This window comes from Saccoglossus kowalevskii, chromosome 14 (assembly GCF_978046115.1).
Source record: "Saccoglossus kowalevskii chromosome 14, keSacKowa6.1, whole genome shotgun sequence".
Taxonomy (NCBI): Eukaryota; Metazoa; Hemichordata; class Enteropneusta; family Harrimaniidae; genus Saccoglossus; species Saccoglossus kowalevskii.
Window position 1 is genome coordinate 17,113,040 of NC_140654.1, and position 27,958 is coordinate 17,140,997.

The 27,958-nt window shown below is 37.8% G+C and overlaps 1 protein-coding gene across 2 annotated transcripts; it reads right to left on the reverse strand.

Annotated features, from left to right (window-relative positions):
• Nucleotides 1-5,640: 5,640 nt before the first annotated feature.
• Nucleotides 5,641-26,961, reverse strand: LOC144343717 (uncharacterized). Of its 2 annotated transcripts, none has more exons than XM_085507987.1 (2): nt 26,318-26,961; nt 5,641-9,098 (listed from the first exon to the last, which is right to left on the reverse strand). In XM_085507987.1, exon 2 carries the CDS (start codon nt 8,961-8,963, stop codon nt 8,241-8,243), a length of 723 nt encoding a protein of 240 aa, XP_085364113.1. In that variant the 5' UTR covers nt 8,964-9,098; nt 26,318-26,961; the 3' UTR covers nt 5,641-8,240. The 2 variants fall into 2 exon arrangements, with proteins under 2 accessions (XP_085364113.1, XP_085364112.1); XM_085507986.1 differs by lacking the exon at nt 26,318-26,961 and adding an exon at nt 24,771-24,837.
• Nucleotides 26,962-27,958: the final 997 nt, after the last annotated feature.

Genomic DNA, 27,958 nt, shown 5'->3' on the forward strand with positions numbered 1-27,958 from the left:
TTTAATATCGCTGATTACCAAAATGGCAATGTGTCTTCACTGAGTGGCATGTTGCAAAACCAAATTAGTGCTAGCTCTAGTCTGATTATGACAACTTCTCATGTGAATGAAACCATTGCTCAATTAGCCTAAAGGTTCTTTTGGAAGTATATTTCATGTTGTGGCTTCTAAGGACGGTCTTTGTTGAGATATACATCTGTCCATTCATGTTTTCAGGTTTCTGCCATTCTGCAACAGAGAATTACAATGAAATTGAAACCATAAAAGAATCGAGCAAGAAATTAGAAACATCACTATGACAACAATTGCAGGCTTCTTTTTCAATCTTCATCTAATTCCACGGAGTCTCTTGTTACTGATTCAGATGACTACATCCAATGCTGATGGAAGATCTGTGGCATTAAATTGATAAAAACGTGCTATTTTGGCCCATTTTACCTCCGCCTCAGGCCAAGCATGTACCAGTGCCTGTAACACTGCCTACATGCCATTTCTGGTTGAGCACTTTCTCTTTAATCGCAGGATGAATCTCTCTCTAGATCAACAACTGCTCGCTTTCCAATTTCAACATCAGCATCCAAGCATTCATCAACTTATTCTGATTGGGTCAAAGCTGTACTCTTTGCTTATTTCTCCTAAAACACTTGGATTGGTAATTGCATCTGGGTGATATCTCTGATGAAGAGAGGCCTTGTTGATGTATCTATCGCTGCTTCAGGCTATTGATCATCATGTTCAAAGCAATCAGCGGAGACAAGTCATGAGTCATGGGCCATGAAAAGTCATGCTGAGACAAGTTAGTTGCCCAGAGCTGTAAAATCAGTTATATCCATGTTACCGTGTCTGTCACTGACTCAGTCATATTCACTTCTTTCTGCTTTGTTCTACTTTCCCATCTAGAAGAGAAACTTCTGTTCAAAACCTGCATTATATTGGTCCTGGGTACAGCAACAACCAGTACACAATGTGTTGGAAAGATTTTTTGTGGCAAATCACACACTCACACTTATCTGGTCTAAATACTGACAAACCACATCTTCTCACTGACTTAGCCTGGGCTATACAGTAGTCTTACCACTTCCTCACATAGTTTGTCAAATATTCCTCCATTGTCTCCACTATTCCTCCATTGCCAGCCAATTACTGTGGAATACTTTATTTTCGCTGGAATTAATTTTCGCTGAAAAGGGTTTTTGGGAGTTTTGTATGGAATTTATTTTCACTGATTTTTGATGAGTTTAATGTGAAATATAGGAAAAAAAGTATATTCGCTGGATTTTATTTTCACGGAATCATCCCTTCAGCGAAAATAAATTCCAAGCGAAAATAAAGTATTCTACAGTAGCCTGAGACCAATTCACTTCTTTTTGGCAGAAAAAACAACAAAACAAGCCGAAATCCTAAAGAAAAAGGCCAAAGACCCACCTCCTGACATCTGTTCATTACTGCCTGCATTGTATTGGTCCGGCATAGTTTGTCAAATATTCCTTCATTTTTCCAATATTCTTCCATTGCCAGCCAATTAGCCAGAACCCAATTCACTCAATTTTGGCAGAAAAAAAAACAAGGCAAAATCCAGGAGAAAAAGGCCAAGGACCCACCTATTTTTTCATCCTAAAGCACTTGTAATAGTAGGTGTGCACTGTATTCAGAGGACTTTGATGTAATCAAGTCTTGTCACATTTGTGCTGCCAATGAAATAAAGGATATTGAATGTAATGTTGCTATAAAACATTTCATTGTTGCTATCTTGCTACTGATTCTGATTCTGTTTGGGTGACTCTGCCTTTTTGGATTGAACTGACATTGATGCTAAACATTACATATCCAACTCAGGTTTCATGTCAGCAAACATCTTCGATAACATAACAAGATGACAGATGTCATCATTGGACAGGTCAACTGGACATCACCCATTGCCTGCTATTATAGCTGACAAGTATCAGTCCTAATCTACTTTCACAGCAGATAAAACTTACAATGATAGAGGAAAGTGGTTCATTGCAAACTGAAGAACTCACCTCCATCACTCTGGTTGTCAGAACCCAAGTAAATCAAAACAATACAAGAGTGCTCGCACCTGAGATATTAGTTGACCCATATATTCACATGCTATCATAAGTCATGTTGTGAATCAAAATGCTTGTATAATTGTATCCAAACAGTGCTATTTGATATTTTTTTGAAAATGCTTCACAACACACGCTCGCCCTATTACTTGAGGAAACTGACTGATCGGTGGTACACCTGGTTTTATGCATACAATTCTTCATACATATAACAGTTTAAAATCCATCTTTATAGTTGGCACTGCTTCTGGTCCATCCAGCATTGTTTCTGTGCCAACTCGCACTCAGGTATATATTTCATTCTCCGTCACCGTTTGTAAATGGTAGATACAACTCAATTATCGATTCCTGGCCGCTACAACCACCTGGTGGCTAATGATGGTTAGGCCACAGTTCATTTACTGAAGTATCCATCTGAATGATATCATGGCCACAGAACTCGTATCTACAGTACACAGAGGGTATCAATTCAATAGGCCGATCTTCGACAGAGGAATAGTGCTTCCGAATACCATTACTTAATCAAAATTGTCATCAAATGTGGACAGCACATAATTAAGCATGGAAATGTACCCCAAAATACTTTCGCGTTTGTCGAATCCCACGCAATGTTTGACGCCACTACGACGCTATGAATTTTGTTTGTCCTGTTTTTACGTTCGATTTCACGCATAACGCGTGATTCTCGCAGTGAACGGAAAATGGTCTATTTGCAAAATCTTTCTCATTTATAGCTTGCCTATGGTGCTACTGGTTTCCACAAAAAGTATGCCAAAAGTATGATGACCGGATTTTGTCCTTTGAATGATGGAAAAGCTAGTTGAATGTATTATTCACTAGTGTTCCTGCTGTTGCTAAGTTTCATGGTGAACTTGAAAAATTCACAATTGGAGCCAATCTAGTGTACCTGGTGATTAAATTAAACACACCGAGTACTATGTTACATCTCCTATTATAAAACACAGACACTCTGAGACAACTCACAACGGGGAAAAAACCACATGACACTATGCACCGTAGACTCGTGCATTAATTTAACTGGTGGATGCAACATCATCCTTCAAGACGTGATTCTTACAGGAGGAAGCCAAAACAGTCAAATGTCTAGAATCTCTCCCATGATGAAGCACCTAGTGATCCATCCCCTTCTCATAGTGTCTGTCCTAACACATGTATATATAACCCAGGGCGAGGAGTATGAACAAGCTAGCCTTCCTAGTGGTGTTACTCCTAAAATTATACCCAGGTTAGCTACCCACCGTTGTTTTATGGTAGCACTTCTAACATGTGCATAGTACCCAGGACGAGCGCTAACTTGGACAAGCTAGATCTTCTGGCACTCTCTCTCCTGGCATATGCCTCTTAATCAGGGTGGGGAGATAACTAGCTGCAGTTCTGCAGTGTAGCTCACTTAGTTTCGCTGTCGGTTATTTCGTTCGTCGTGGTGTTAACGCGAAACCATGGTTTAAATAACCGACAGCGAAACCAAGTGAGCTAAAGAACTGCAGCTAGGTGATAACTGGTTAAGCAAATAAGCTGAGCTAACATGTTTCATCATACATAGACTAGGGGGCTCACTAGGGCTCACTAGGGGGCTCACATTATGACCAAACTAGCTAGCGCGCTCCTATTGACGTGGCCATTGGTGGGCTGAGTTTGTCAATTGATTTGTCAATATTTTATTTGCGGGCTGAAGGGGGAGCGCGCGTTACAGAAATGCTTGTTTCAGCTCAAAGCGCAAGGTTGTTAGATTAATTTTCAGTTCATGTTATTACTGAATTCATACGACAATGAGAAACAATAGACAGATTAGTTGTTCAACTCTTATCTGCTGAAGTCAATATAAAAGTACATGAGACTGGCAGGGAGATGGTCGTCGCAAAACACTTGTTCGAATTTCATGTAAACAAACAATGAATTTTACACGCGTTGTGTACGTCGTTATGAGTCCCATATCGAACAGGACGCGGCGCAACAACCAACTAAACGCCTATCCTATTTGCCATTCAAGTTCAAACCTAAAACCACACGTACAAACAGTTCGATGGTGTACTGCATTTGGTGGAGCGATGTTTTGTAGGCGGGGCTGCAACTAGTAATGTCTGGGGGATCACACTATCAGACGAGTGTTTTGATATATTTGTTTTTTGGGGCTAGCATGTTATTTTAGCTAATTTTAACTAATTTCGCCAATTCAAGATGTGGCTAATTAAAAAAAAATATTGTTTTACAATGAGATTAATGGCACTCTTGTAAAATTTAGGGGTGGCCATTAGAAAACCTGGGTGGGCGATAGCAAAATACCTTTTTTTCTTCACTTATTTTTGTGCTATTTTTTTTCTTCTTTGTGAAATACTTTTTCCCCAATGTTTAGGCACGCAGATTTTTTTTTCTGGTATTGATCCCAATCTGATTAAAATTAGATGTAGGTATGAGGCTATTTTTTATGACTCTTCATATAATATTTATTTGTATTTTAGTTTGAATATGTCGATTTTTTGTTTTTTCTTGCCGTTAATCAGTTCTTAGAAAATCGTGTCCCAGTACTGATTAACGCCAAGTAAAAACAAAAAAATCGACATATCCAAGCTAAAATACAAATAAATATTATAAAAAATATCAAATATAAAATAATAATAATAATAATAATAATAATAATAATAATAATAATAATAATAATAATAATAAAATTGGAGCCTCATACCTACATCGGATTTCAATCTGATTGGTATTGATCGCAGAGTTCCTAATGGTCAACCCCTAATCTATTGCATTCGTTCTGCAAACTGATTGTCAGTTGCTCGTAGTCTAGTTTTTAATAAACAACCCTACAATGCAATGTGTGTGCATGGTCAATAACGATGAATTATACCAGCTCAATAATTTGAATGTACCTTTATATTTTGGGCGATGTCACTGCCGGTCAAAGCAAAAGGAATGATCGCATTACGTTCAAGCAAATCATGGAGGGCAGCAACATTCATGTCGTTTTTTATCTGCAATTTTGAATTGAAATTTACCTTTTCTATAAGTTGCGCCCTCTTGCGACCAAGCGCCTCTATGACGTATGGGTGTAACCAATCGATGTCGCAAAACTAGAAGTTACTTCTATCGAGTAATGGTTTTAATATGTCAACACAAACTATTTCGTGAAGCAGATGTGAATAATATATTTACAGAGAATGAATTTCCTCCAGCCACGAAAGGTTCAAATCTTCGGGCGGACATCCGGGCATTTTCACCGCTTGGCAACCCTCGCGGTGAAAACAAAGGCCAAAAACTCGCCGAAAACGGTACTTTGGGATGGTTGTTGAGACTCCTCTGAACAGTGTAACAAGATTATCCCCACGTGTGTAACATATATAAATTTAGTTGTTCGGGATTACTTCAAAGTTGAGTTTGTGTTGTTTTCTCGAATTTTCACCGGCTCGACCAGCGTTCCACACAGAAATGCATGTACAGTGGTGCGCGTTTTAGCAACTTGGAACGTCTTATGACGTAGATCCGCCCCCGAGGATACGTGACACCGAGAATGTATCCATTTAGTATATTTAATAAACAACAAGCATAATTATTCACAGCATACTGACAATTTTAATAATTTAACAAATAACAAAAATACAATATTTATCAGTGTATTCCTGAAAGGCACCGTTGCGTTACTGATGATTCGGCAAATGGTATTGCATCCGCCACCGAGGGCGTCCTTTCAGCAATACTTGACGCTCGTCTGTTTGTGCTTTGCGCAAGACGTCATGAACACTCATAGACCCATGTAGGGTTCATGGAATAATGCAAGAATATATTTGTGATATCGCGTGTGAATCCTGAGAAAGTAAAAGTTGGGCGTATTATGGGATGTGTTAATATTTCCTTTACAAACGGGCGTACATAAAGAGAGACTAAAAGAAGTCTTTTGAGAAAAGCATACGTTTCGAAATTGTGACGTAGCCATCCCTACCCGAGGAAGTAATGACACGTCCCTAGAGCTAAGACTAGTAATACATCTATTGAAAGTAAGCCTCAAAGACCCGTTGGATTCGTTTTTTGTTTTGTATTACATTGTATTACTAGTCTGAGCCTAGACATACTGATGTTGGTATATTTCCAAGGCGATTCGCCGACTATAGACTTCTACATCGATTATACTGTCATGGTAGTTTGTTTCTCTTTTCAAAACCACATTTCAGACACAAAACGGGAACGGTCTCAATGAAAAAAAAAAGGTTCACAAACCAAAACATGACACACAATTTACACTTTCAAGGAAATGTATACCATTGGTGGGGTGGCGTTCAGTGACACCCGTCACTGTATTACCCACAATCCCTCAGTACAACTCTGGCCCACACCCCCATAAGATGCGTAAGTTTTCCACGAGTCGTACGATCATGACGTCACCCCATTTTTCTGTGACGTACGTGTACGCACTTATAGTTGCGCCTCTAGCGACGAAGTCTTCTAAGACGTACTTGAATGAATTTGTAATCGTCTTCCATAAAAAAAATCATTTTATAATTTAGTGTCTGTTACATTGTCATGGGATTTTAAAAAAATGCTATATTCCAAAATCACGTACTATCACGCAACTAAACAAAAAGAGCAAGTTGTTTCGCTGGTTCGTCGCTTGTGTAATAAATGCAGAATTCATAGAACGACATTCGACCATCTACGTCATAGAATCACATATTCGTTAGAGGGCACTATTTATCTGCGTAAAGCAAGGTAATACATCGTTTGGTAAAACTTTTACAATACATTTTCAATTACGCCACCAGTGGCGACAGTTCCGATATTCGGAACCCTACATTGGATGTGTGAACGTGCCGACAAGTACATTATGTAAAATGACATTAGAATTTGAAATACAGAGACTGCGCATACAAATCATAAGTTATATTATATTATATATATACATGTATACACACAATTCATATCATGACACCCCTACTTATGTGCGTTGATTGGTCAGCCGTTTCTCCTGCATTTTAGCAAGATTACGTATCCGCCCTCGTTCCACGAACACACCACGTCGAAATTATTTCTTACTTACTTACTACTCAGGGTTGATATTGTCACATGACAAATGTATCCCATCCATTGACGATTTGAATCAGGATTGAAAAGTAGACACGGAAATAATTTGGCGATTTGCTATTGGCTAGTAGAGCAGTATTTTGAAAAACAAAATTGTCGATCTAGCTCGGTCAGCCATGATAAATTGTTGAAAACGCCACAATTCGCTCAACGCCCTGTTGCTGGCAAATTCAACTACGTCCCTCATTTGTGCTTTAAGTACAATTATCTACTAACTGTACCATCACGCCAACATTTATAGAAAAGCTGCAGTGACGTTGTCATGGGCAACTAATGATAAGTTTCATGGAAATCGGAAGGCAGTATTAAAACAATTCAATTAAAAAAAGCACCTTTCAGATAATATGATACATTCAGTGAACATTATCGCTCAAACTTCGTACATTAATATTAGTCACACTTCACTCCAAAACGGTTTATGATCAAGGGGTGTAAGCGCCCTCAATGTCGAATGAGTATCCCACCACATACTTTGAACAGCAAAAAGACAACCAATTTAAAATACTGAATGTGCAAACAAACCTTATTGTTATTGAGAATCAAAATTTTCACCGATTCATGTCAAGTTTGTCGAATTTTACGAATGAGTGCTTAAAATTGATTCATTTATATCGCGCCATATTAGGAAGTGCACCGGTGAGTCATTGGCGCGTGACTGTACAGTCTAGTCAGAGCGGTGAATCAATGTTGAGAAAGACATGTATGGATTAATAAAAGTGCCTTGTACAATTGTCTCGCGACACCACATTTAACATGGAAATATCATCACATTTTATGAGTAACTTGATAATGCATATTTATAACGCGAGTATGACATTGTCTGCGATACTGGCCAATAGTTTAATCCGTGGGTATTCTTGATAATTTAATTGATAATTATGTATGTACAGCTGGTGAGACGATATCCGTTAAATTGACTATACATGTAAAGATTATCATTGGAATCTAGGCGACCAAGGTGACGATTTTTTTTTTCGAAGATACATTAATGTTATGTGTGTGTGCACAGTTTTCGGCTATGGCGTATGTGATTGGCTGTCGATCGGCCTCGTTCCAAGTATTTTATTTCGAAATTCAAAATGGCGCTTCTTTTGAGTCTTCCCTTTGCATTCGATTCTTTTTCACAAAACTGCGACTTCGTGTGACATTTCGTTTTAGAAGTATAATACTATTATATCCTGTTTGTAGTCGCTGACTTTGATCCTCCAATTTCTTCTTTAATTCCCCGATAACGCGTCTGAGTCGCTCCTTTCGATGTATCGAGAGTTGTTGTTGGAATTTCACTTTTTCTTGTGAACGTATCACATCTTCTTCCTGGGCGAGCCGAATTTTCTCATCGACTTCGGTTTTCTCTTCACGGAGTCGTTTTACCTTCAGTTCAAGACTTTCTCGTATCTCCACGATGCTTCGAGGTTTGGAGGCGTCAAACGAAGGATTCCGACTCTGTCCGAAGAACGTCCGATTGTTGTCGAGATCGAAAGAATCCGTGGAGGCAATGTTTAAACAATAATCGGCACAATTCGAATCGATAGACTCGGTTGAGGAATACCTGTCTAAGTGGTTCTCGTTAATTTCACACGAAGTATAGGAATTGTCGTCGAATTCAAAATTCAAATCATTTTCGTTATTGTTTCCAGATTCATAGGGCACGGTATAGCTATTGGAATTAATTTCGGACCACTTCTCCTGCTTGTTTTCCACCTCCTCAGTGGGATAAACAATGAGGGAATTGTCCCACTCCGGTTTTTGCAGCTTCTCCACTGTGACGTCACTGTCCATCAAACTCAACAATCGCATTTTTTTATGCACTTGAACTCCGCTGTTACCAAGAGCGACCGTATTCAGTCTACTCTGTTTGACTTGGTCGGAAATCAGCAGTGGCCTTTTTACGTCTTCTCTGTGTTTTTCTGCGTCCCTATTTTTCCAAGATATCTAACGAAAAGAACAAAATAACGTAGTTAGTAGTGTGTAATTTTAACAACAGACGATAGAATATTATCATAGAATCAACTTGAATATGGTATCTTTATTTCACAAACGTTAAAGGGCGGTAGTCGTCGCGTTACGCATGCGCGAGATGTATGGGTCTCATATAAACAAAGATGGTGAGTACAAACTGAGACGCTACCAAGCTTTAATTATGTATTTTTAGGTGATTAGAAGGTATCAAAGCAGTTACCGGCGGTAATTAGTGCAAGTCGCACCCGGGTCAAACCTCATACTTGTGATTTGCATTAGAAGAGCGCACTGGATTGTGGGAAATCAATGTTTATCAACACAAATGTAGCACATGCGCAGCGCGACGACTGCCGCCTTTTAAATTAAAAGCACGATGACCAGGCACAAATATCTAACTTTATTTATTTTAAATATTTACATTTATTTCGATAGCAAACAGTACAAACAATATATACGAATTAATATAAACATTTGAAAACATTTATATATTGACTGTGATACGTTCTAATATATGACAGTTGAAATTGAAGGTGAATCTCTAAAATTGAAATCGTATATGAAAAGTTTGTGTAATAAATTACATTATTGGCAGCAGAAAGTCTCGTATAATGAAAATGAATTTTACTAAATAATGTAAACTAATGGGTTGTATATTCTGGAATCTGATTCTATAACGATTTACACATAAATAATGCACTGTGACACGCTATCAGTTTCTCCATGAAATGGCTTTTGTAGATGCTTCCACACATAAGATCGCAATAGTCAAAGCGAGGATGATTAAACGCGTTATGCATTGTTAACGCTGCATCTAACGAAATATATCTTCTCAAATATGATTCATATGTTGGGTAAAGTTACGATTATTATCTAAAAAAAACACCTAAATATGTATCCACAACTTTAGTCACGTGACCATTCGTGATAATACGACTGTCACCATTACTATGACTACTGTTGAAGAATGCAATAGTTTTTCAGAAATTAAAATTCACAGTAATTATTTTAATAGAATTGTTTCAAACCATATAAAATTATATATTTTCTGAAAGCTCATAATTCACACTTACAACGACAGCTGTACAATCGAGCTCTTTTTGGTCGCAATCGTGTCCAGTAACGTGGCAAACTTAGAACACGCCCGAGAACTCGAAACTTCTATGTTTTTATCATGTTTCCCGAACTAACAGTTATAAAAGCGCTGCCTCCCAGTCACGGCCAGGCAGGCGTCTGGATATATGTCTGTTTCTGATGCAAATCTACGTGCATCACTGACATCAAGATACAATTTTATTTACCCCTTGAGTAAACTGAGTCACGATGGTCATGACAACCAATGATTTCAAATTGTCTCGTTGAATACTTATACTGAATATGTTGATAATGTTAGCAATGACCGATCGAAACATAATTATCATACCAAAATGTCATATAAATTATGAAGATTCTTCTGTTAGGGAATTACTTTCTGACTAAGCCAGACAATTTACCATAATGCCGTAGGCGATGATCAAGTAAAACTGCTTCCAGAAACCAAATTCGTTTTCTGAATCAATAGAACACTGGCAAAGTAGGATTTAGTGGTCGTTAGCGCCGCGTCTAAAATTTCACATTTGAAACTAACACTTTACAGTGAGAATAATACAAAGTGCCCCCCCTCATCAACGTCTGTGCTTTTTAAACCAGATTGTACAATGCGGAAAGAGTCATATTTAGTGTTAGTAATCTGTAAACCGAGCTCCGGTGTATCGCGTGGCCTTTACGTCTTGTTTGAGTACTGTCTGGCATACTCGAGTACGTAAGGATGCTCAGCTACTCCGTTTGAGAAAGCACCACGCCGTTAACGAGCCGTGTCATCGATTACACTACCAAGCTCACAACAAATGCCGCTCCTCGGGTGTGTGCACAAGCACTTAAACGCGGGCACACCATGTTATTGAGAATGATAAATTATCTGCGTTTCGTAGATTAGCAGATAATTGCTATCTATTCGTATGTAAATTATTCAGGTGCCATTGCACCTGTTCGGATTGGTTAGTGGCTAAGTAGCCAGGTGCTCATGAGTATATAGTAAGAAGAGTGTTCTATTGTATTCAGTCTCAGTTGCAAACAACTCACGATGTATTTTGTATAAATGTATAGTTTTCTTAATATGGATGACGCCCGACGTCCACCCCTAGTACATCTGACATTGCGTCGGGTACATGTTTCCAGATGTTTTTCTCCCTTGACGGGTTTTTATATCTGGTTTTTCCTGGGCGGTCGATGTATTCGCGACGGGGTTTTGGCATCAATTTCGTGTATATTTACATATGTAGGGGGGGGGGGATAAATAAACGTAATAAACGCGTGTGGCTCCTGGGTTCTGCAACCACCGCATACCGCATGTCATGCTTGTTGTGTAATTTGTATGAATAATTGAAGTTAAGTATAGATTGGGTACAGGAGTTCTGGCAACAGATTAGGCTGTACCCAATTATTGGACCAATCATAGCTCGTATTACAAAGCGCTTCCCTTTTAAGGCGCTCTCCAATTGGTTAACAATCACACATGGAAGAGATTTGAATAACCGATTGATCAGATGTATACGGTTAGAGGCGATGTACTCCTATAACATAATTACAAACGACTAAAAAGTGTACCGACATTGGATTTTAACCAGATTGGTTTGTACTAAAAACGTTAACAGAATTTTAGGAGAAAACAAACCGAAACTAACAAACAATGTATCACAAATGCGGCAACAAAAATGTATGACACATACTGCAGGCACATATACTACAGATAAATGCGATTGAAATATATGTTGTACTATAAGGGCAACTCAATTGACCGCTACGGGAAACAATGAGCAGTAATTGCGTGCACACTCGTAAATATAATTAAGCGTGACATTCACGGAGATAACTAACATTCAAGTTCAAGTCGCGTTCAGATGAACAATTGATTAACTATTTTACTGTATCTCCGAGTGTGATTTGATTTTAGGCATGACAAGCTTCGCATGGCTGAAATAGTCGGCGTGATTCACGGGGAGTCATCGGCCATCATCGAGTCACACGGCGTCATCCCCGTCGAAGCAGGTTAACCAGAAATATAGCAACAAATATAGTAACTCAATTCTTAGTTCGGCTGCGCCACAGTCGTCGCTCAGCGTGCTTCGATGTGAGTCCCACGCGAAGCATACAACGCGTGACATCTACATTGTTTGTTCACCTGAAATTCAAACACGCGTTACGTAACGAGTTTAAAGCGCGGTCGTCATATTTTTACCCGAAATCACAGATAAATAAAATCGCATTGTGACTGTTTATAATTAAACGTTATTTTTAAATTTGCCGGAAATTTTTAAAAAAGCTGGACCCATACGTATTTACGATTTGTCGTGAAAAGTAACCTACTTAAACAGGCAACACACCCTCAATATTTGACATTCATATGGGAGTGTCAGTGGCCTGCAAATGACTAACCACAGCGGAAGTAGTTACAGCGAGTAAACAGACACGTGACACATTCTTATCCGGAAGCATTTTCCCCAAAACTTTCCACTCTCGATCAAATCATTAACAATTCAGATCACGGTTAGATGAACGAGACATATACCTTCAGACAAGCGTCAATTTAAAATTACCTTCCGAAAAAAGCCACACAATTTTTATGTGTCTGAGGACGGGGAAAATTTGAATATATTGTTCTCGGGTATAAGTGTGTGGGGGTAATGAAGTAAGAGTGTTACAACTGTACGCGCCTAATAAACAAATATATATACTTCGTTGACAGGCACTTATTTTATCGCTCAGCTGAATTAGACACTTCAACTGGCTTATTTTTGAAGATTCTCAAGACCGAATGTCTGTTTTTTTTCTATTTAATATTCCCTACTCTTCATAAAACCGGGAGAAGTGGCAAATCAATATGAAACGCGCGTTTCGAATCGTAAAACATGTGCGCCCGTGATATAAATAATAAACTCTCTGCTGATCGTTCTCCAACTAAAATCAATTGCAAAGAAACATACATTTAACGTGTACCAATCTTCCCACGCAAGTTATCAGACACGGCATAAAGGCGATATTACTAAATATTTTATGTTCATTATTTTGATGTAATTATTGATAAAAAAAACATATTGATAAACATTATTCATTTAAATGACACGTAGTACCCTCTCAAAGGGCGGTAGTCGTGGCGCCACGCATGCGCGAGATATATGGGCCTCATCATTGACCGTTGCGCAGATCAACGAGTATTATCTGAGACGTTTCCAAGCTTTAATTAGGCATTTTTAAGTGATTGGGAGGTATCAAAGGAGTCATCGACGGTGTTCAGTGCAAGTCGCGCCCAGGTCTAATCTCATACTTGTGATTTCCATTTGAAGAGCACATTGGATTATGGGAAAATCAATGTTTATCAACACAAATGTCGCATATGCGCAGCGCGACGACCACCGCGCTTTAAACGTACCGTATATGTCGCTTAATACAGTTTATGATGTATTATAAAGTAAAAATCTTTAGGCGATATTTTGCAATTTTCATCATTCGAGTATTAATCCATCAACATGTTATCGAAGAAATACTATAACGTGTTTTAGCGAAACTGTCTGAAAACGTAACGGAGATTCTAGAGTATCATGTTAAAATTCGTCATTTAAAAAAAAAACAGTCTTGTGATATAAATTTCATTCAGATTCCCGTGGGTTGAATTTCCTCTGTTGACATTTGCAGTTTCATTTTCTGCCACGAGAATCACCAGGTAAAGAAAATGTATAATCAAAATTATTATGTAGTTATTTTAAATTAGATAACGTTATCTCCCACAGTTCACTATATTGTCATATTTTATGTGTGTCATTTTATGCAAGAGCGAATCCTAACTGAGTTCTGAACTAACATTATGTCGCGTCGCATGTGGGCGAGTCGTCGGACCGTATTATCATCATTAAAGCGGCGGAGTTATTACCTGCGCATGCATCAGATGGCCATAGCGTGTCAATGTTTTCAACCAAGCGCCTACCCATAAGACTTTGCGTTTTTAGCGCGTGTTGCCCCGCACATCACAGCACAGACACATATATCTGATTGACCGCGTACATCAAAAACACGACGTTTGAAAATAAAATATTAAAGCGGAGGAGTCGTCACCTGCGCATGCGTCAGATAGCCATAGCGTGTCATTGTTTACAAACAAACGTCTATCCATGAGCCTTTGCGTTTTTAGCGTGTGTTGTTATCGTCGCTTGAGACTCAATTTCCTCGCGTGCGCAGGTGACAACCTTCCCGCTTTAAATTAAGGCAGATGCCAAATGACTAGTTTGGCGTATTGGGTCAGGAGATCATCGAGGTTCACAATCTAGACTTGTGCGCATTGATACCACGCCGCAAGAGTCAATAAGATTGTGCCTGATTGGCTATCCAACCCTAACACCTATCAGTTAGACCAATCAAAGAGTAGCTTGTTCGTTGACATTTTTTTAGATGCATCAAATTCTGTCTGACACATGAGGTCGCTACGACATCTGCATCTAGGATCCGTTACCAAACAAATCACGCGACAACAACAAATTTATTCTAGAGAGAACAATTCTTGCGACAATATACGACTGAATCGTCATTCTTGCGAAAAAATGTAAACTAAAATGGCTTGACAATATTCAATCATATTAAAGCTGCCTTCTGTTACATCCAAAAATAACTGGCAATATAAAAAATAGTGAAAACAAGTTATACGACATTCAATTTATTTCACACTATAATAAAATAAACATAAACACAAAATAATGTTCATTATATACATTAAATTCATTAACAACTTTAATCTAACAAAATGGTTGAATATTGTGCAAGAATTATATGTTGAGAACCTATGAAGCACCACTGAAAATATTATTTAATTTTCAATTTATTTTTTAAAACCAGATGTTAAAAATAATGCAAAACAACAAAAAGTACACAGTCACCCATGATATTTAAATTGATAAACCTAGATCATCACGTACGAATCTGAAAGATGAAGAATCATGATATGAAAAGGCTTCACAAACCAGATGATCACCGTCATTGTACTCTGTCTATATCAACAAAAATTCATTATGGAAAAAACATTAATGAGTGAATAATTTTCAGTATAGATTGAATAAGCCACACAATATGCAAATATTATTGTAATGTGTGTGAGTCACCTGCTAACAAATTTGAGCAGGTGGTTATAGAGTGTACAGAGGCCTCATATATTCAAAGGTATTATTCAAGTGTTGGTTAACCAGATGAAGGTATTATTCAAGTATTCTTCACACAGTCGAATGCAGTATTCAAGTGTTGGTCACATAGTCGAAAGTAGAAAACTTCGACTATGTGTTGGTCACACATTAGAAGGTATTATTCAAATGTTAGTCACACATTAGAAGGTATTATTCAAATGTTGGTCACACATTCGAAGGTATTATTCAGGTTTTGGTCACACAGTTGAAGGTATTATTCAAATGTTGGTCACACATTCGAAGGCATTATTTAAATGTTGGTCACACATTCGAAGGTATTATTCAAATGTTGGTTACACATTCGAAGGTATTATTTAGGTGTTGGTCACACAGTTGAAGGTATTATTCAAATGTTGGTCACACAGTTGAAGGTATTATTCAAATGTTGGTCATACATTAGAAGGTATTATTCAAATGTTGGTCACACATTCGAAGGTATTATTCAGGTGTTGGTCACACAGTTGAAGGTATTATTCAAATGTTGGTCACACAGTTGAAGGTATTATTCAAATGTTGGTCACACATTCGAAGGTATTATTTAAATGTTGGTCACACATTCGAAGGTATTATTCAAATGTTGGTCACACATTCGAAGGTATTATTCAGGTGTTGGTCACACAGTTGAAGGTATTATTCAAATGTTGGTCACACAGTTGAAGGTATTATTCAAATGTTAGTCACACATAGAAGGTATTATTCAAATGTTAGTCACACATTCGAAGGTATTATTCAGGTGTTGGTCACACAGTTGAAGGTATTATTCAAATGTTGGTCACACAGTTGAAGGTATTATTCAAATGTTGGTCACACAGTTGAAGGTATTATTCAAATGTTAGTCACACATAGAAGGTATTATTCAAATGTTGGTCACACATTCGAAGGTATTATTCAGGTGTTGGTCACACAGTTGAAGGTATTATTCAAATGTTGGTCACACAGTTGAAGGTATTATTCAAATGTTGGTCACATATTCGAATGTATTATTCAAATGTTGGTTACACATTCGAAGGTATTATTTAGGTGTTGGTCACACAGTTGAAGGTATTATTCAAATGTTGGTCACACAGTTGAAGGTATTATTCAAATGTTGGTCATACAGTCAAAGGTATAGCGCACGTGTTGGTTACACAGTCAAAGGTATTATTCAATTGTTGGTCACACAGTTGAAGGTATTATTCAAATGTTGGTCACACATTCGAAGGTATTATTCAAGTGTTGGTCACACAGTTGAAGGTATTATTCAAATGATGGTCACACATTCGAAGATATTATTCAAATGTTGGTCACACAGTTGAAGGTATTATTCAAATGCTGGTCATACAGTCAAAGGTATTATTCAAATGTTGGTCACAGAGTTGAAGGTATTATTCAAATGTTGGTCACACAGTTGAAGGTATTATTCAAATGTTGGTCACACAGTTGAAGGTATTATTCAGGTGTTGGTCACACAGTTGAAGGTATTATTCAAATGTTGGTCACGCAGTTGAAGGTATTATTCAAATGTTGGTCACACAGTTGAAGGTATTATTCAAATGTTGGTCACACATTCGAAGGTATTATTCAAATGTTGGTCACAGAGTTGAAGGTATTATTCAGGTGTTGGTCACACAGTTGAAGGTATTATTCAAATGTTGGTCACACAGTTGAAGGTATTATTCAAATGTTGGTCACACAGTTGAAGGTATTATTCAAATGTTGGTCACACAGTTGAAGGTATTATTCAAATGTTGGTCACACAGTTGAAGGTATTATTCAAATGTTGGCCACACATTCGAAGGTATTATTCAAATGTTGGTCACACAGTCGAAGGTATTATTCAAGTGTTGGTCACACAGTTGAAGGTATTATTCAAATGACGGTCACATATTCGAAGATATTATTGAAATGTTGGTCACACAGTTGAAGATATTATTGAAATGTTGGTCACACAGTTGAAGGTATTATTCAAATGTTGGTCACACAGTTGAAGGTATTATTCAAATGTTGGTCACACAGTTGAAGGTATTATTCAAATGTTGGTCACACAGTTGAAGGTATTATTCAAATGTTGGTCACACAGTCGAAGGTATTATTCAAGTGTTGGTCACACAGTTGAAGGTATTATTCAAATGTTGGTCACACATTCGAAGGTATTATTCAAACGTTGGTCAGACATTCGAAGGTTTTATTCAAATGTTGGTCACACAGTTGAAGGTATTATTCAAATGTTGGTCATACAGTCAAAGGTATAGCGCAAGTGTTGTTTACACAGTTGAAGGTATTATTCAATTGTTGGTCACACAGTTGAAGGTATTATTCAAATGTTGGCCACACATTCGAAGGTATTATTCAAGTGTTGGTCACACAGTTGAAGGTATTATTCAAATGACGGTCACACATTAGAAGATATTATTGAAATGTTGGTCACACAGTTGAAGATATTATTGAAATGTTGGTCACACAGTTGAAGGTATTATTCAAATGTTGGTCACACAGTTGAAGGTATTATTCAAATGTTGGTCACACAGTTGAAGGTATTATTCAAATGTTGGTCACACAGTTGAATGTATTGTTCAAATGTTGGTCATACAGTCAAAGGTATTATTCAAATGTTGGTCACAGAGTTGAAGGTATTATTCAAATGTTGGTCACAGAGTTGAAGGTATTATTCAAATGTTGGTCACACAGTTGAATGTATTATTCAAATGTTGGTTACACAGTTGAAGGTATTATTCAAATGTTGGTCATACAGTTGAAGGTATTATAAAGGTGTTGGTCACACAGTTGAAGGTATTATTCAAATGTTGGTCACACAGTCGAAGGTATTATTCAAATGTTGGTCAGACATTTGAAGGTATTATTCAAATGAAGGTCACACATTCGAAGATATTATTGAAATGTTGGTCACACAGTTGAAGGTATTATTCAAATGTTGGTCACACAGTTGAAGGTATTATTCAAATGTTGGTCACACAGTCGAAGGTATTAATCAAATGCTGGTCACACAGTCAAAGGTATTATTCAATTGTTGGTCACACAGTTGAAGGTATTGTTCAAATGTTGGTCACACAGTTGAAGGTATTATTCAAATGTTGGTCACAGTCGAAGTTATTATTCAAATGTTGGTCACACAGTTGATGGTATTATTCAAATGTTGGTCACACATTCGAAGGTATTATTCAAATGTTGGTCACACAGTCCAAGTTATTATTCAAATGTTGGTCACACAGTTGAAGGTATTATTCAAATGTTGGTCAAACATTCGAAGGTATTATTCAAATGTTGGTCACACAGTTGAAGGTATTATTCAAATGTTGGTCACACAGTTGAAGGTATTATTCAAATGTTGGTCACACAGTCGAAGGTATTATTCAAGTGTTGGTCACACATTCGAAGGTATTATTCAAATGTTGGTCACACAGTTGAAGGTATTATTCAAGTGTTGGTCACACAGTTGAAGGTATTATTCAAATGTTGGTCACACAGTTGAAGGTATTATTCAAGTGTTGGTCACACAGTCAAAGGAATTATTCAAATGTTGGTCACACAGTCAGATGCAAAGAACTTTTGCAAAACAAACAAATTCCTGAATAAAAACTAGCTTCGTGCTATATAAAAATCTCACGATTTAACCAAATTTCACCCACCGATCAATGACGAATAACAAACGTGGTCTCTCTAAACGGGTATAAACGGGTTCGGAAAGTACAAATTAAGTTGTACTTTTCACTGATGCCCCGCGGAGAGACATTTATGATAACATAGTAAACTACTTTGTTACCAAACGCTTCAGCGTGGTATTAAGAGTTTGTTTTCAGGGGTGGGTGATACCAAGGTGGGAAATGGATGCACATATGGGGTTAATTCCTTGAATTGCAATATAGAGGGTTCAGGCTGAAATACAATATATAGTGTTTACATGTTTAGTCTGATATTTCTGTGGTATTCTGCTGCTATAAGTAATGCACGATTTATTCCGAAATTCAGTATATTGTGTGTATTCCAGGGTTATTCGTTTTTTGCTGAAAACACCCCTATTTTTTAGTGGCAGAGTTTGAATAGTCTCACTCCCACCGGGAAATCTGCATTGTTGCTTGAATGTGAGTTAATTAAACACATTTTCCAGACCGGCGAAAGAGTATGCAACAGCCAATTTTAACAGCCTGTCACGTGATTTTAGTCTGAATGTCAACATGAAGAGGCTAGTCCATTTTACGCAGGAGTAATTGGGAGTAGAATATGTGAGGGATAGTATCAACAGAGATGTGTATAGTGAAAAGTAATATCTATCCTTCATTTACATCTCTGAGCATTTCTGTTTTAGTATATTGGTTTGAAAATGTTGAACTTGCATGATTTGCAATGTGTTTTTTTAATGGGACTCCCCTATTGATCGAATCCCGGGTTTGAACGAGAACGGCACACCACGTGATTCGTTTGAATACAATGCTGATGGCAAACATGCCGTGTTACTGCGGTACTCCACTGACGGGATGACTTACTGCATGCTACAACTTCGCTTGTGATGTTGCTTGTTAGCCATGGATTACATGAATCTTGATTACCAGTCAAATGTTGCTCATTTGACGTTGGTAATCTTTATTTGGAACTGAGTAACTTCCTGGTACTTCGTACTATGATAAAAATCAGTCAACATACATCAAGTTCTCACAATCGTAGTATTCCATGTGATGTACACCTAATATGCCAAAAATGTTGCTGAACGATTTGAACTGAATAAAAATAGCAGACGAAAATTTGTTTACAAAATAAAAATACTTCGGTTGCCAATGAAAACCGGTAAAAAAACAAGCAATATGTTTTCGGCTGTTATCATGGAAGGGACATGAACGTGAAGCTAACGTCTGTTTATAACTAAAACCGGGCACCTTATACGAGGTTTGCAAAATAACATGGCAGTCATTAGAAGTCACTTTATTTTATTGTTAGGACGTATTCAACCGTTAAATGTATAATTTACAATCGTTTTGCGATAGTATTTTCTAGAAAGTTCAAAGCTGCGTTGGGATTCCGTTGACAGTGGTAACAATGTCGGCGCCGGTGATCTCTTACCAGTGCGCAACGTAGGGCAAAATAAAAGGCATGATCATTTGGGCACTGCTATTACAAGACTTTGGCTGTTGCCATGGTAGCGGTGGGTCAGGATTGTTTTTCCAATTAGTGATGGTACGACCTGCCTGTCAAGTATGAACCGTGACAAAATCAGCCAAGCCAAAAAAAAAAATCACAGAAGAGTTAAAAAGCCATTCCTGCTGAACAGTTACTTTAACTTCGGGGTCAACTTTCTCATTAATGAAAAAAGATATCAAAAATTCAAATAGTAACTTTTTGCCCACACTCCAGCCGAGGACAATGAGCTATGTCTGAGGTGTTGTATCACAGGGAGTTGGACAAACTTGTGCATTTTAATAAATTATTGAATAATAAAATGTTATATAACTTTTCTTTTACCCCCTCCCCTTCCTGGTATCTATTTCAAGTATTTTTGTCAGGTTCAAATCGTTCACCAGCATTTTTGGAATGTTAGATGTACATCACATAGAATACTAGGATTGGGAGAACTTAATGTTTGTTGACCACCTGGAATCTGAGTTTTATAAATCTTGAAGGGCTCTCGGAAGATCCACCCGCTGCCTGGACCCGCAGTAAAATCTCCGATTAATATGGAGCCGCAACCATCAACATCGATATACCATGAGGTTTCTGCTGGAGACGTTGCGGCGTTACTCAGTTCCAAATAAAGATTACCAACGCCAAATTAGCAAAATTTAACCTGTAACCAAGACTCAGTCTATCCACGACAAGCAAGCAACATCACAAACGAGGTTGTAGTGTGCAGCTCACGAGTCAGCGACGACCGATTTCAACGAAAGTCATTCCGTCAGCGGAGTACCGCAGTTGCACGGCATGTTTGCCAATGTACAGATCTGTGGAGGAACTTTTAACTTCAACATCAACCGTGTATCATAGTCGCCCAGTTTAAGTTCTGGTTCTGTCGTGGTCCCAACTAAAGGGCGACAGTCGTCGTGTCGCGTCCTGTTTGATATGGGACTCACAGCGACGTATACAACGCGTGTAAAATACATTGTTTATTTACATGAAATTCGAACACGCGCTGTGCTACGACCACCGCGCTTAAACATCCACGAGTTATTTATTCGGACAATGACTTAAATTAGACGTCTGATTATTTTATTTTCACACGTACAGCGACACGCGTTCTACACTGACAAGCGTTGCTAGGTCGCAGCACTGTCTTGGAGCATATTAATGGGCAATTGGGTTCCCCGATCTAAATTTCTATCCCGGTTTGTTGCACGTTCTTTTTTTAATATGAAATAATCAAATATGGGACATGTGTATAATAACAACCCCACACCCTCCCCGTGGCTTCGCTCGTGAAAGTACGGCAGCAGGATACACCGCATCACTCGTGAAAATAACTTCCATACGCAATGAAAGCCACGGGGAGGGTATCTGTCATAATACTTCATTATCACTGAAAACATTTTCCCCTGAAATAAATTCCAGTGAATATGCCATTTCCCTCATACTATATTGAGACACAGCGCAGTGAAAATTAGATTCACATGTAATGCTTGAAAACATGTCAGCAAAAATAAATTAAGTGAAATTCTACGTGACTTCATAATAGTTGGAAATGAACACATTACACCCGACCCTACCACTCCATATACAATGTAAACTACACCCCAAAACATCCTTTCACCCACAGTTACTACCGTGTTTCACCAGTGTATTCTATTTGACGTCAGGAGAAATTGAAATAAACAAATTAATTATAATTTCAGCCTCTAGTTGACCACTGATTAAATAAACTACCTCGTCTTTATGTCAACTTGCAGTTATTCGTTGCCTACATCAGTGACTTCAAAATATATGTTTCAATCCCAGGAATTTCACTCGCTGTTAATTGCATGGGAGTGGCAGTCTTTAATGAATTTCTATTGTCATGTCAATTTCTTGCGATTACTCGAACATTAAGCTGTAACCACATACCGCCTAGGTGCTGTAATTAAATCCTGGTGTAAGCACCATATGAACTATGAACAATGCATGTGAAGCCAGCTGTGGGGTATATTCAATCCTGTAGATTTCTCATTGTTTGGTAACTATTTGCTGCAAATGCAACAAAAATCAATATAAAAAATATTACCCACACAGTATTCTACAGGTTACTTGTATATTGTATATAAATTGTTTAGCATGCTGATTATTAGGAAGCATGACCTACAAGTCATATGACTCACTGGGAAGTGTCAGCACTGATATAGAATTATTGACTGACATATTGTACATGAAGTCAACTATAATCTTAGGGGCTGAACATTTGAAATCAGGGGGTGCCTGGGAGAGCATTACCAGTGCATTTTGTATCGCGATGTCTTGTCTGAACATTTTTTTCTTTCTTGAATGTGCCAACATATTTTCCCTGCAACACATTTCATACAATTGTTTTTCTTTTGATATCTAGCATATTTTATTTTTTAAACAAGTCATCCAGCCACCCCATGAATTCAACTGAAATACTAGTTATTTTGAGCGCCATAATTTTTTTGCCTGTTTGTATGTACTTTCCCTTTTTTTGTTTCGATATTTTTTGGATAAGACATTCTCAATCAAAACTTTTGCGTGAAATCGAACATACAAACAGGACAAACAAAAGTCATAGCGTTGAGTGGTGTCAAACATTGCGCGGGATTCGACAAACGCGAAAATATTTTGGGAGCATTTCCATGCTTAATAATGTGCTGTACACATTTGATGATAGACAATTTCGATTAAGTCAGGGTATTCGAAAACAATATACCTCTGTCGAAGTTCGGCCGGTCGATGTGAGCTACGAAATAAAGAAATTCGAGTTCAAAATAAAATCGTTCGATTTTTGTGGCAGACGTTCGACGCGCGTTTTTCATGCATCTCGCGAGATCTCACAGTTTAACAGAAAATCACAAGCGTTATATACCTCGCTATGAGTCCCATATCGAATACGACACGACGCGATGACCACCGCCTTTTAACATTTGAGAACTTTTCTTTTTCCGTGTGCCTGTAAAGTAGAATTACAATAACTCGCACGTCATTATGGCTTAGAATTCCCAAGGGGGTTAGAAATGTGTGGGAAGCTAAACGGCGGTGCGATTAGAGTGCAGCACACACTGCAAAGGTGAGAACGTCAGAAGCAGTTATGAATATATTCCATTATTCACTGTCTTTTATGGGTGATGGATCCGAAATAGAATAATGGATGTAGTAGACACTTACGTCAAAGAAAATGGACAACATCAGTGAAATCAAGCGTGAGAATGCGAACAGACAAATTATAAAAACTGCCTGTGTTTATTTTGACATCTATTTGAGCAACGGAATCCAGAACGTAAGAAACAATGACTTCACCGTGTTATATTTACTACGAAAACGCTGACATAAAACACCGTGACGAAGCTATGCAAGTTAACATTTCATTTCACATGCAGGATTTTTCACAATTTATTTTCAACCCTCCATCTTCATTCATAGTGATTTCAAATAAAAATTTGTTCAACAATATATTATATGAAATAAAAATAGTCTTTTATAGTTCTTTGCAAAAACTAGTATTTGATTTACTTATAATATAACCTGACGACAATTTTTGTATTCACATTTTCCCATTTCTTTTACTTTATACTGTCGTCTGGCATTTTTTTCTTCTTTTTTCCCCTTCAATATCGTCTGGCCAACCCCTGGTTTTAAATAGGGAAGCCCCGTATTTATTGTGTCGGCAATGTATTCGTCTTGGCCAGGTGTTAACACACCTAGGTTTGCAGAAGACGTTATGACATATGCATAGTCAACCTGGGGAACACTTTCACGCGCATATTATTAGCAAAATAAGACAAACAAACTCTAGTGCGCATGAGCTTTGAATTACCAGTACGTATGACTAATCCAGGGCGCATGCGTACTAACGTTGTTAAAAATTAATTGTTTCTGCATATGTATGATCTCAAAACCCTTATAAGTGTCGAAATTGACACACTGGTACTGTAATTCTATACTAAATTAACATAAGTTATTCAAGCTGTTAGTTGTCATTTTAGCCAACATTAAAAAAATACAATTTTGAGAAATTTTTAGTAATGGGTGAAATGTAACATGATGTTGTATGAAAAACTGTGACCTAGCACCGAGTGACATTACAAACCGTTCATTCATCAGTGCGTGGACACAATTTGAAAATAATTGCCCGTTATTAAAACTCAAATGCTGAACAATTATAATAAATAATGGCATTAATTGGAACACGTTCCGAATAATTAAAAAAAAGTATTGGCAATGATCGACCCCGAAGCTCATTATTTCGCAAATATTATTGACTTACCGCCCCTTCAACTGAACCGTAGCGCCGGTCCATGCTCACCGGCGAACGCGAATGAACATGTACAAATATCCGCTCTTTATGATCGACCGCGTACAATACCAGTGGCGATCAGTTAGGCGAATAAAAAAAAAACAATTCTCATTCAGAAACAGTGTACCACGATAATTAATAGATGCCGTGTCTGAGAGCAGAAATGTCTCATGATGTTGCGAGTGACTTGTCTAATGTGCGCATGCGTGTTTTAGTTAGTCATCGCTTAATCATGGCTTTAAAATATGTTTATATTTTTGAGGTATTAATTGTTACATGACAAACTCGTTGACAAAGCTAGAGTAACCATTGACGTTGATATGAAGCAAAACATCACTTTTAACATAAGATACAACTCATCCATTATTCTGACTTGGACTCGTAATTAAAGCGGATCGTAAAATCGTTTATTTGATAGTTCTTAATTCATTTCATTTACGTTAATTTAACTCGAAATCATCGAGTAAGTGACATTCCACAGCATTGAGTAAATCCTCGCAATTTAAATAAACCGATACGGACATTTACGTGATTGATATTGACTTCTTAATTATTTGACAAACGCCGTCGCCATTTTGGATAAGATAACGAAGCTATGGAATAGTTCGTTTCCATTTATAACGAAAATTAATTCATGTGATGCCACAAATCACGTGACAAATCGGCACAATTCGTATATATTGTACTGTATTAGACTAACTGACATTGATGAGAGCTTTATTATAAATGAATTCATTCTCTGGAGAATAGTCAAAAATATTCGAATTAATTTATGTTTCAGCCGTATGATTGTCCGCTATTTTCCCAGAAGAAAAGAAGTCATTTAATCACGAAAACTAGCCACGTACAGTACAGGTCCACACACAAAAATCTTCCATTATGATTCTATCAACGGCTGCCTCTTTGAGGCCCGGCCTCGAACATCACCGTTAAGTCGAGCGACTGTCTCGGGATATTAGGTTGCAGATGATTAAAATAATCAAAAAAAAAATAATAATAATAATATAAATATTTTTTTCATCTTGTTGTGTGAGAAAGAGTGTGTGATTTTAGTACATATTAGTTTTAATATTTAACGCTTACAGATGTGTGTCGATGCTATCTTCTGCTTGCGACGTAGCCAAGTTTATCGCGCGGAAATTCCATCATTAACGGTAGAGGCAATATTAACCAATGCGTTAGTGTTTTACCACAACGGACACACGAGATACATAGATGACTTTCGATATTGATTGTCTCAACGTTAAGAAGACTCAAAAGGCGTATTTTGTTTTATCAACACAGTATTCCTGGGAAATCTTATCGGATGAACTTAAAGGCAGAAAATTTACAGTTCACATATTCACCAAGCGGCGCCTCACAGAGTCTTAAATGTCACAAAACGTACAAGGCGGGCTGTTCCAGACAACAAACGGTAAATCTGACAACAATTGTTGTTGCTATGCTTGCTAAATAATGACCCTAATCATCGCGGTGATATTAAAAGAATAATTCTAATAATATATAACGTATTTTACCTGCAGGTATATGGCGCGAATTCCTCTGAGCGTCTTCGACTCTGCCTAATATGCTAATTAGTTCTGCGTCATGTGGCTGTTCCGGATGACTGCGCAACGTAGGCAGGCTCGGAACTCAAATGGCGACGGCTGTATTATCAACACTGCGCACGATACATGAGCAATCTTAATCGACTCCGAAATATTCTGAATATAATTCAGTTCCGATTACTCTGACCAATCACAGCGGCGATACTCAACCTTTGATCTCATTTACATTTTTCATTTCTTCATCTTTTCTTAGTAAAGTGGTTTTCGAAATTGCGGTTTGCCCCCAGACGTAAGAGTGGACTTCAGTCTGCTTTGATGTTTTGTCGCCGTTAACGCCATTTTTTTGACGAACGGTTAATATATTTTCCCCTATAAATCGTCTGCGACTGTTTGGGCGGCAATATAAACGGGAACCCTTGGGACTATTTTTAGATCCATCTACCGAAGTTCAATAGAATATCTTTCCACGCATTCACTCTCCGGCAGCCAGAAGTAAATTATTGATTAGTGTGTCCGTTGCTATAGCAACGAGAGGCCCGAGACGAGGCAAGATATCGTCTCACCAAAGACAAGAACATTTCAGTCGCCGTCGTAAACTGACATGTTTCCACGGCATCATCAGCATTTAGGACACATATTCTTGTTTTCCTTGTTGTGGTATGATTCCCTTGTTGATGTGGTTCATTAAACCACATACTCTAAAGTTAATTAAACATTTGTATAATAATATATATATAATTTATATACATATATATATATATATATCATAAACACATTATACAAATAAAGGTCACGCTGTATACCATATTATAATTTAATTTTAATTTAAATTCTGCCTTCACCTGGCGAAGTCGGTAATGTACTACATTGTATTTTTGTTTTCACTCTCGCAATTTTAACTGGGGTTTTAACATCCTACAGGACATGCATTTCGGTATTTATTTGGATACCTGTGTTCTAAACACGTGACTCTCGCGACGTGTTACAGATCCCGCGTTTCCCTCCTAAATCACTGTCACGTGACTACAATATTTACCTCGCTAACACGACACCATTTTACAGTGAACAGCTCGAGTCAGCAAAAAATGACCCTCGGGGTTGAACTCCAATAGAACTGACCCGACATGGCCCGAGTGTCTAGACCCCTCCCCATCTCAATCAAGGACGTTGTTCCAGCTCGGCTGTAAACGAATCGGGTTTAACTTCGACCCACGTGCACCCACAGCCGTATACAATAATATAAGATGGCGGGAGCAGCAATTGTTAACTTTTATAAAATGCTGCTGTGTGAACCTAGTTTTCATTTCGTTGGACTGGCTTTCCCAGAATAAAGCTACAAACCATACAAATGCGCAATAGTACCCTGGTACGCGAAAAGTGCAATGACTTTTTCTAAGCAGGTGTCATCTTTTTCCGTTTTCCGAGAAGCACCACAGAGAGACGTCACTGAAGCATTATGGTACCCGAAGGATGATTGATAAATGTTATTCTAATAGTTATTTTAAATTCGAGTCAGGCTGAATCAGGCGCAAACAAGCACCGTCAGATTGAAGTCGAGCTAATTATCGCGATTTTTCTTGAAATAACGTCATATAACGAAATTACGATTGA